General features: G+C 38.8%; 2 protein-coding genes across 3 annotated transcripts; one reads left to right on the forward strand and one right to left on the reverse strand.

Annotated features, from left to right (window-relative positions):
- Nucleotides 1-48: 48 nt before the first annotated feature.
- Nucleotides 49-5,374, reverse strand: LOC121991729 (probable phospholipid-transporting ATPase 7). 2 transcript variants are annotated; one of them, XM_042545749.1, is made up of 11 exons: nt 5,204-5,374; nt 3,027-4,876; nt 2,832-2,942; nt 2,441-2,717; nt 2,276-2,364; nt 2,085-2,172; nt 1,773-1,982; nt 1,567-1,692; nt 1,353-1,451; nt 1,074-1,265; nt 49-908 (listed from the first exon to the last, which is right to left on the reverse strand). In XM_042545749.1, exons 2-11 carry the CDS (start codon nt 4,838-4,840, stop codon nt 249-251), a joined length of 3,666 nt encoding a protein of 1,221 aa, XP_042401683.1. In that variant the 5' UTR covers nt 4,841-4,876; nt 5,204-5,374; the 3' UTR covers nt 49-248. The 2 variants fall into 2 exon arrangements, with proteins under 2 accessions (XP_042401683.1, XP_042401682.1); XM_042545748.1 differs by having other exon boundaries at nt 1,773-2,012.
- Nucleotides 5,375-8,151: 2,777 nt separating this feature from the next.
- On the forward strand, nt 8,152-9,348 carry LOC121989874 (dof zinc finger protein DOF1.7-like). Its single transcript, XM_042544178.1, has one exon. The coding sequence runs from the start codon at nt 8,495-8,497 to the stop codon at nt 9,047-9,049; it is 555 nt and encodes a 184-aa protein (XP_042400112.1). The 5' UTR covers nt 8,152-8,494; the 3' UTR covers nt 9,050-9,348.
- The last annotated feature ends 1,621 nt before the right edge of the window (nt 9,349-10,969 follow it).

The following is a 10,969-nucleotide window of genomic DNA, read 5'->3' on the forward strand; positions in this document are numbered from 1 at the left end:
AAAATATTTAGTCACTGAAAATATCTTTGCGAGTGATCAACAATGTGCTATACTAAAACTCCACAAATCTTCAATTTAACATGACTATATATGGTACAATTGGATTTATACTTTCAGGGGACAATCAACTATGTAAACCATCCCCAAGAAGAATATATAATGTGGACAAACAAAATAGGATCAGAGAGAGCAAAAAACCACAAAACTAATGGTCGAGGAATAAAATTAGATATCAAATTAAGAAAGTATCACACACTATGCAAGGGCAATGATGAGACTTTTCTCTGTATTCTTCCTTTGATCTGCCTGATCTTGGCATCCACCCTTGCAGTAAAACCAATGTGAGTCTTCTGTCTTGCTTTAGATTTCTCTCTCTTCCACATATGAGAGTCCTCCAAATCCTTTTTGTAGTATTTGATCTCCTGGATTACATGGTGATCCAATGGATAGAAGGTCCTCTGGATGGAAATATGGAGAAGATATGGAATGTTGCATACTGCAGTAACTAGAAGAGTCACAGTCCAGAAAGTTGGTGCGGATCCAAGGGCTTCTTGGAGTATTTGGAAGGCATTCCCGGAGATAACTGGTGAAGACATTCCATAGATAAACAAGAAAAGATACCATGTGACAATACTGCCGCAGACGAAGAGAATCTGAATCCATGTGAAATGGCTCATAATAAGGGAAATTTGCACATTTACAGCCCAGATGATGCAGGTGAACATGGTGGCTCCAACGGCAGCCATGTCAGCTATCTGGCCCTCGGCTCGGAATGCCCCAAGGCGAAAGATTTCAATGTTGAGGAAATGTATGATGATGGATGAATAAAGACCATTAAACATCCAACCAATAATCCTGTACCAACCGAAGAACAAGTTTCTAGGTCCTTGCTGGTACAGTGCTGGGAACTGCAACATAAGCAGCCAATGTTGTATCAAACTGACGAAGAACAAAATTGATGTACGAGATGATCATATGACAGTTATGCATGTACAAGATTGATTCACAACATAAAAAAGGGAATTTTCTTGCATTGTCAACTAGTCTAAGAGTTTAGAGATATTGAAACATACCTGTAAGCATACTTCAGAAGATACATCTTGCTCGAATACTCCCAATGTTATTACCGGCAATGAGGTCAGAACTACATTAAATAGAATCATGTACCAATCATCATATACAGACTGACCGGAGAAGCCAGTGTATGCTTCATAGAAGAATATTGTCAGCCCAAATGCTATGTTTTTATAGAAGAAATAACAAATCTGAAAAATGATCCAAAACAACTTAGTTGTAAGTAGAAAACAAACCATAAGAGAAAAAGTATATGCTGATCTTTCATAGGTTCTCACCATGAGTGCAATCCTCTTATAGCACCAGTGGCCATGTACAACAAGAAGTCGTTCTAGGAATCTGAATTGGGAAATGGAAAAGTCACTAGCCATCACAGCCTGCAAGAAATCATGAATTTATAAACATTTTGTGATTATTCATCCAATAATTCTGTACTTCACTAACATGAATCTGATATCTTAATACATTAAAAATAATCAGTCATTTCCAAACCTGCATCCCTTCTACGCCACTAATACCAACACCTATATCAGCCTCTTGAATCATACCAACATCATTGGCACCATCACCTATAGCCAAAGTAACTTTTCCTGTACCTTCTTTTACCAATCTTGTCACCTAGAAAAAGAAGTAAGCAATAAGCGAAGAATGCAGGTGATGATTCTAGGATGAATTTTAAATCACATGATATATGGTACCAATGCTTTCTGCCTTGGGGATACACGACAACATATCACAGAAGCACAATCTACTGCTAGACATAGAAATTGATTCTTTAAATCATCCTCTAGGGCATATGTCAGAGTTTTCCCATCAATTATCAGAGCAAATGCTGCATATGGATCCTTCTCCAGCTTGATCATTTGGAAGGCATTTGTTATTTGCATCATAAGGTTCTCTTTTGCCGCCTGATCAGTCATCAAATGTAAACGCACACCCTATCATAAAATTAAATTTCTGCATAGAGAAGGACAAAGAGATGTAATCCAATGCATATTATAAAGATATACCTTATTTGGATCTTGTGTTACTAGTTCAGCATTTGCAATTGATAAATGTATCTGTTTCATGCCTTGCCTAAGTAAACTGCACGCAAATCTGTAAAGAGAAATACAAATTTACTTTCAAAGAATGGCAGATAAACAATTGATGAGTAGAGAAAGATAGGCCTTCAACTATGTGAATTATTAAGAAGGCATACCCAATATTGATTGCAGTTTCAATCTTATCACCAGTCAAAACCCAAATCTTGAGACCAGCTTGAGCTAATTTATCTATACACTGAGGAACCTGTACAACATTGAACGGTCAAAAGAATGGGAAGTACAAGTAGACTGATACCGCCAAAGCAAGACACAGTGCTTACTCCTTTTTGTAATTTGTCTTCCACAGCAGTTGCACCTACAAGAATCAACTCTCTTTCCATCATATCAGACACCCGATCAACTTGTGCTTCCCGATCTGCTCCAATGGTTGTTTTTGCTTTTATAAACTCATTATTCCAAGAAGAATACTCAGCTTCATCAAGCACCCTATATCCCAGTGCTAATGTTCTCAATCCTGATTCCCCATATTCAGTGAGATGTTTGCTTGTATCACTCTCATACATTTTCCCATTTTTGGAAAGTCTATCAAAAATTATACTGTTCAAGAAAAAAGTTTGAAGCATCAATATAACAATATTCATATATACATCCCACATGAGTAAAATAAATAAATAATACTGAATCAAATGGATATACGACAGTCTGACATACCTGTCAGCACCTTTGCAAAGAAGAACAATTTGTCCATTCTCATCGCGCAGAATAACAGACATTCTTTTCCTTTTGCTGTTAAATTCCAGTAGATTGAGAATCTTGAACTCCCTGTGACAATTTAAATTTGTAAGGTGAATTAATCTACATAATATGGACACTAAAACCTAATGGAAGAGAAAATTTGAGTATGACCTCTCCACAGGTTCCTCAGAATGAGAATATTTTTCTCTAATGAACACACTAGATTGCGTCCTCTTACAAAATTCAAAGCCAAATTCCCTTGCTGCAACAAGGAATGCAGCTTCATCTGGTGATTCTGCTTCATAGTTGAAGCCACCAATTTCCTTATTTTCTTCAGGAATTGCTGTGTGACACAAAGCGAGTATTCGAAAGAAAAGAAGAATAGTACTTGCAGTAGGCTCCTTTGTCCAGTTTCCATGCATCAAACGATCATCTTCAAAACTAAAACCTTTTATGGAAGGTTTGTCCATCTTCTCTATCATACAAGTAATCCCTTGTTCCAACTCAATATCTGATGATCCATAAGGAGGCGAATTCCCCTCCCATGGATCATGAGTTCCAGTTTGATGCTCAGGAGTGCCAGAAGCTTCTGATGCTATCTGCTTAGCTGCGGCAATTTCAACTTCACTAGCACGTACACCATATGAGATTCCGGCAATGGAACACTTGAGGAAGTCCATTTGATTGCAAGTTAGAGTGCCCGTTTTGTCTGAAAGTACGGTATCAACTTGCCCAAGCTCCTCATTCAAATTTGAAGTCCGTGCACGTGCAGGCTTTCCAATCTCCTCATCATACATGAGAACATCTTGGTTGATGAATGTTGCTTGCAAGACCTTGACAACTTCGATAGAAACATAAAGTGATATGGGAATCAGATATCCATACAGAATCAAAGCTGTGACGAGATGAAAAACACCAGATACTGCTGGTCTTGATGGATCATACATGCTAGTGGTAATATTAGGCTGCAAGTACCACCAATTCGGCATTCTATATTTTGTCAAAATAGCAAACCCAATTGAGCTAACTAAAGATATGAGAACAAGAAGACTGAAGAGAATATATATGATACTGTCCATTTTCCTCTCAATTCTGCTTCTCTTACACGGTGAGTCAGTGGCATTCTGCATAACTTTGCTATCATGGCCAGTGAAGATAACCACTCCGTATATGTAACTGGTATTCCTAAGTTTCGAATCTCTAAGCAAAATCTGGCTCGGATCAAGCAAATACATCTGTCTTTCATACTCAAAATTACCCACAAAAGTGTAAAGGCTGGGATTGGGGTCTTCACATTTTATAGTGCCTGTAAAATCCTTGAAGGCCTCATCATCTTCCAAGGACAATGTTACCTCAAGTGATCGCTTAATCTTCAAGTTAGTCTCACCATCCAAATTCATGGTCTCCACATAGCAAATCCCATCTTCATAGCTTGAAGAAAGCAGTAGGAGGTCAGCTGGAAAAAAATTATCTTTCTCAACCTTGATGACATCCCCCACACAAATGTCCTGCCAATGCTTGTTGACAAACTGCCCCTCCCCCTTGTGAACATTGCCTCTCCGGCGGTTGACCTTCATGTCTTGTATAAATCTCTTCCAATCTTCCAGCGCTTCCTTCATCATGCTCAGCCCGACCACAAAGGCGAGCGGGGCAATCATGCTCATCGGAGTGAAGGGGGAAATAGGTGTGAGGGACAACATGGCAGCGAGGAGAAAGTAGATGTTGGCCACCCGACGGAATTGCTCGAACAATGCTTTGGGGAGAAAGGTGACAACGTTGTATCTCGTGGTGGAGATATGGTTGCCCGCGTAAAAGAGATCCATTTTCTTGTGGAGCTGTGATTGGTTGCAGTGGACAATACGGGAGTAACAGGTACCACTGAGAGAAGCTTGATCGTCGTCGACTGTCACTGTCGCCCGGGCACAAGCGAAGGTATAAAGCAGGCTCCATTTGAGACGATCACGTTTCCTAACTCGTCGTCCCATTGCTCCCCTCTCTTGCTGGCTGTGGGATTCTTTCACCTAACTCAATAAAAAGACAAACGTGCCTCCATTAATATAAAGTTCGAAGCTTTTAGGGTCTATTGATTCATGAAACAATGCCCACTAGATTTCAGCAGCCGAAGCTCTACCTATCGCTTACAAATCCGAGGAAAATGCTCAATGCTAAATATTCGACCACAATCTTCGTACTTAATCCCAGAACCATGAAAACCGAAAGGGGAGAAAATAAAATAAAAAATTTCCGAAGATTTAAAAACAATAACAAACACCCGATTCGACTTCATGCAAGAGAAGAATCCAATAACAAATGATGGCAAAAAAGAAGAAGAGATCGAATGCACCTACTATTTTTCGCCGAGCTGATCCGAGGTGCCAACTTCTCCCCCTTCACGAAGAAAAACGCCGAGGGATTAGAGACTAGAGGCAATGAGAGGAGACAGAGATGATCGAATGGAGCTTCTGCTCCCCTCCCAACCTCCCTCCCACCCTTTCCCTCTTTCTCTCTCTCCTTCTCGACGCAACAGGAGGAATTTCCGGCTTTGTCATAGGTTATAACTTCAAAGCCCCCCAAACTACTGAACTTTCCTATTTATATACTTTTCACAAATTGTTTTTTTTATTACCGTAGGTGATTTCTCTTGTTTTTATTTTTTTCTTATTTCGATAATTTATGAGCATTTAACTTTTTTAAATTTCCCGTAAATCATACTGTGATAATTACTAAAAAAAAAAAAAATACACTAAGGTAGCGAGGGATTTTAAGAACGAGGGAATAGATTTATTCTTATGTTTAATTGATAGAAATACAATCAAAGATTTTGTAATAAAATTTAAAAATTTAAATATTGATGAAATTTATTCTTTTCCTTGGGTTTTGATAGAAATAGAAATAAAAATTAAATTTTGGATAAAAATATTTTTAATATATTTATTCAATTTTTTTTTATTTCACTTTCTCTCTTCTTTGTTATCGAACTTTCTCTCTCTTTATTTTCTCATCATACTTTCTCTTTTCTCATTCTCTCTCATCACACATTCTCCCGATTCCTGACTAGAAGAAAGTTAAGTCAGGATATTCGATTCCCGATTGGTAGTTGGGATGTTCGATTCTTGATGGGAGAAGACCGGATGTGCAATTCTGGTAGATCGGGATGTGCGATTCTCGATTGGAGAAGACTGGATGTGCGATTCCAATAGATTGGGATGTGCGATTCTTGAAGTTCAGATGTGTGATTCAGGAGGTAACTCTACACTTGGTAAGTAGAGGTAAGTCATTGGAGAGAGAGTGATCAAGTGATGACGTGTCTCCATTCGAAGGGACAATAGGCGTCGATCCGATTTAGGTCCATTTCAGAAACATAAATCGAGACCTTTTGACTAAATCCTGATCTCGAGGAGATCGGATCTAATTATTACTCTTTACTATAATTGTGTTAACTCTGTTTTTGCAGGTTACACCTTGTATTATTGGACTAACATATTTTGTAGGGCAAAAGGAGCACAAAGACCTCAGGTGAACAGTGTCCGAAACACCTTCCAGGTGAAGGAAGGCGCCTTCAGTACTGTTGAAGGTGTCTTCCACAGGATAGATCTTGGACCTCGTCGTAGATAAGGCACAACAAGGTCGAGATCAGATTTCTTAGGTTGGAGGTGCCTTCAAGGTCCTTAAAGGCGCTTTCCACAACCCTTATAAGGGTTTCTCGACCCAAGCTTCAAAAACAACTGACATACGAGTTTTTACGCGTTTAAACGACTTTTCGACTACTCCGACTTTCTACTACTGCTATGTTATGACTCTGCTATGCCCGACTGTCGTCAAGAAACTGGCCAAACATCGAGCTTGAGCCGACAAACTGCATGCATTGTTTGGTAACTAAAATTTTATATAGCATTTAATTTCTATAAACTGAAGTGTAGCGTGTTATATTTTTCCGATCATTTTGTACTCGATTTCCTCTTCCGGTGATTCCGAAAGAGACATTTAGTGGATTACTCATCGATAGGTCCGTGAGACCTAGGTCTTGGAGTAGAAGTCGTCGAAGACTCCGAACCTAGTAAAAATCGCTTGCGTTCATGTCTTTGACTTGCTTTTCATTTTTATTTTTTCCACTGTGTTTTTACTTTGATTTCAAATCGAAAAATAAAAATTAAATTTTTGAAAATCATGTGATTCATCCCCCTCTCACGTGCAACTTGATCCAACATGACCATCTCAAAAAAAGTAAAAATAGTAATGAAGAGTATATTTGGACTCCTTGTAATTTTATAAATCTAAAGAACCTAAAATTGTTGCAATTTGAGTTTTTAGGTCGATCAATAGATTTTGATTGAAATCTATTGATTGACTTAGAAACTTCATATTACAACTATTTTAGGTTGTATGACTTTCTAAAATTATAAGAAGTCCAAATATACTCTCTATTATTATTTTTGACTTTACTAATGGTAGTCCAGAGATTTAAAAAAAATAATTTATATTAAATAAAATTCCATAGATGAGAGAAATTTTTTTTTGATTGTTTTTCATAACGAGAGAGATTACATGCATACATAATTATTAGGACATACGTTATAATGAAAAGTCTATTTAAATTCTTTGTAATTTTAGAAATCTAAAAAATTTAAAATTGTTGTAATATGAGTTTCTAGGTTGATCAATGGATTTTGATTGAAATCTACTGATTAATCTAGAAATCTCAGATTTCAACTATTTTAGATCGTATGACTTTCTAAAATTATAAGAAATCCAAATTTACTCTCTATTATTATTTTTTAACTTTACTAATGATGATCTAGAGATTTTAAAAAAAAAAAATTGTATTAAATAAAATTCCATAAGTGAAAGTGAAAAAAAAAGATTTGATTGTTTTTATATGGAGAGAGATTGCATGAATACATAATTATTAGGAAAGATAAAATAAGAAAATTAGATATATTAGTATAATTTTAGTAATTATAAAGTATGATAGTCAATTTAAAAAGTTAGGTGCTCTTTTGATAAATTGTCTTTCTTATTTTACTATTGAAATATTTCTTTTATTAATAAATAATGATTAAAGGTTTTATTTATGTTAACTCTAAAATGTAAATAAGTTATTAAACATATTTTAAAAAATGATTAATATTAATACTTCAATTTTCCAGCATCAAACCAAACACAAGTCCGGTCTAGGCCCAAGCAAGACCGGCCTGGATCAGATTTAGCAGCCATCTGGGCCGGTCCGGACTGGGCCTTGTTCAAATTAACGCGGGATATTCATTTTGAACGAATTGCCGAGGTGGGGCCCATCACGGAGCACAGACGTATCCGCCCCGCGGATGGCGGCGGGGCGCTCGCTAGCTGGCTCCGGGAACCGCGCCGTGCATTCGCCGCCTACTTCGCCCTCATCGCCGCCTCACGGGACGGCGAGACGTGGCCGTTCGCTCGACGACTGTTCCCTGATCGAATCGTCGGCCCTCGAGCCGAAATCTCTCGGGACGCCACGCGCTGCAGTCGCTGTTTCCCAGACCAGCAGCCGCTAGGCCGTAGCTGAGTGGCAGGCCTACCGGCACAAACCCCTACAAAACTCTTCCAAGATCGCATTTTGCTCAAAAAGGTCCGACCTTTGCACAAACCCCCACCGCACCAATCCGGCCATGTTGCGGAATCCGGCGAAGGGTCTTCTTTCTCCGCCGTTTGCAGAGCCGGAGGAGCACCTGCGGTGCCCTCGGTGCGACTCCACCGACACCAAGTTCTGCTACTTCAACAATTACAACCTCTCGCAGCCGCGCCACTTCTGCAAGAGCTGCCGGCGATACTGGACCAAAGGCGGCGCCCTCCGCAACGTCCCCGTCGGCGGCGGAACCCACAAGAACTCCAAGCGCTCCACCACCTCCTCCTCCTCCTCTGTTCCCAATTCCAAACGCCACCACCGTTCAAAAGCGGAGCTCATCTCCGCCCTCTACCCGTCACTAGAAGTCGACCCTCGCCTGATTGGTGGCGTGCCAAATTATGCGAGCACTTCCGCTGTCGGCGCTCATGGGCCGGAGTTGCAGAGCTCGATTGGTGACGCCGCCTTCGAGAGCATGTCGTTGCAGGCGGCGCTGTCAAACTGCAACAACTTGTGGGGGTTCCAAGTTGATTCTGAGTGCCGGGATGGAGCGTGGCCTGATCTCTCCACCTACATCAATCCTGGCTCTGGTTTGCAGTGAGAAAGAAGAAGGTTTAGCTCACATTTCTGTTTACAGATTCCTGCTTTCTTTCTGGAATAGTTAGCATAGAGGATCTGAAATAACTGGTAATCAATTGGCCTTTAGTTTTGTTTCTGAGCTGCAGTTCCATGTGGAAGTGTTGGATGAGCTTGGAAGTTTTGCAGATTAAGGTTGATCTTGATGCCCAGTGATTGATCTTAACTAGCTTTTCTAGTTGTTTTTTTTTTCTGTTCTCTTTTCTGAATTCTTGATCTTTTGGAAGAAGAAGAGTGTTTGATCTTCTCCTGCAGAATGGTTTGCTTCACCTGTGAATTTCATACTTTTATAGCTATTTTTGCAGCTGTGCTTGATGTTGGGAAGAATTTATAAGAGTTTATCCTTCTTACTTCTTTGCCAAATGAGAAGTTAATTGGGAAAAATCAAAGGAGTGATTTTTTTTTTAAAATCACAAGTGGAGCGATTCTAACCGTTAGATTTACCGATATTCAGGTTACTGATAGTCACGAACTAATAATTCTTATATTATTTATATCAGTTATGATGCAGACCTATTTTGTTTATATAATTTGTTGATCAATTTAGAATTGTATTATTTTATAGGGGGATTAGTGCCAATGGGATGAACCGTGTTTTTTTTATATATAAAAATTGAAATTGAGGTATTCATGATTATTAAAAAAAAAAAGGCCCTTGTGTATTTTTGCCAAGTTAATTTTTATGATGCAGCATACTCTCCATCGTTAATTAAAACTACTTTTTTTTATCAAGAATATTTTAATTTAATCAAAACTACTTCAACAACTTAAGACAGTTTTGATCAATAAACTATACAAATGCATAAATTCTTGAAATAAAAAAATAGAATTAATGTTTAAGTTTAAGTTATAAACTAAAGAATAAAAGGTTTTTTTTTTTTTTGAAAAGATTTACCACTTAGGTATGTTTGGTTGGGGTTTGTCTCGACATACAAGGTTATCTATTTGGCACAGAGAATTGACTATTTTTAGTAATCATATATGCCTGCTAGCATCAATACAAACAAGAATGAGATTATCTCGGCCAGTACTGAGCATATAGTGAGCACAGACTGTATAGCTACTTGGATGACTCAGCATGGACATGGATATCGAAGCGAGCAGACTACGGGCAAACACTACAGAGTACCGACTGATGTGTAGATATGGAGGCAGTGGGCGTCGAGGCATTGATGGGATTGATGGCATTGCAGGTAACTGCGGAGAATGATACTGTGAGTCTACATGACATTGATTGTGTGGGAGGATGGTACGATGATCGCACATCCATTGGTTGTATTTTGGTTATACCCTGCGGATGGTACAGTGAGAGTACACGGCATGTATATGGACATCCTTAGGGTTCATACCTCTGATATCTAGCTGGATCTGATACTTCAACAGTTGGATATCTTTGGACATGTATAGTTGTACACCTTTTCTTGAGGATATATAATTTATCTTTCATAAAAGAAAAATTAAAAAAATGAATGAGATTACATCCGATTTTGGAAGTTTTTCTTGATTCTGAGGTTATCGAAAATCCAAAGCAGTTGTTCCTTCGTGGAAGACTCGCTAAGGTCAGAGGACTCGTCAGGGCTGCATGAAAGACTCATTGGGGCCGAAGGACTCACCGAGACTGGAGGTGGCAGCAAGCGACTCACCAGTCCCATGAATAGTACGTCCTACAAGTTGTGCCCGTTGTCATTGTTCCAGCAAGATGCTCACCCTGTTGGTCCTGTGCGGTCGGTAAAGGAAAGATGAATTGCCTACAAGTTAGAATTAAACACTTCTTTTGCTTTCAACTTTAGCAAAGGCAAACACATATTAGTTCATCAAAATAAATAACATAAAAAATAAGAGAAGATTCTAAGTTTACTTGGTTTGCAATCGGGAACAAGGGTGG

This window comes from Zingiber officinale, chromosome 6B (genome assembly GCF_018446385.1).
Source record: "Zingiber officinale cultivar Zhangliang chromosome 6B, Zo_v1.1, whole genome shotgun sequence".
Classification (NCBI taxonomy): domain Eukaryota; kingdom Viridiplantae; phylum Streptophyta; class Magnoliopsida; order Zingiberales; family Zingiberaceae; genus Zingiber; species Zingiber officinale.

What these genes read in the sequence shown, in the direction of transcription:
- LOC121991729 (XM_042545748.1), bottom strand. Translation starts at nt 4,840, where the DNA reads ATGGGACGACGAGTTAGGAAACGTGATCGTCTCAAATGGAGCCTGCTT. An exon ending in GAAACTGCAATCAATATTGG is followed by an intron (nt 2,173 to 2,275) that starts GTATGCCTTCTT and finishes TTCTCTTTACAG; the next exon opens with ATTTGCGTGCAGTTTACTTA. An exon ending in ATAAGAGGATTGCACTCATG is followed by an intron (nt 1,266 to 1,352) that starts GTGAGAACCTAT and finishes ATCATTTTTCAG; the next exon opens with ATTTGTTATTTCTTCTATAA.
- LOC121989874 (XM_042544178.1), top strand. Translation starts at nt 8,495, where the DNA reads ATGTTGCGGAATCCGGCGAAGGGTCTTCTTTCTCCGCCGTTTGCAGAG.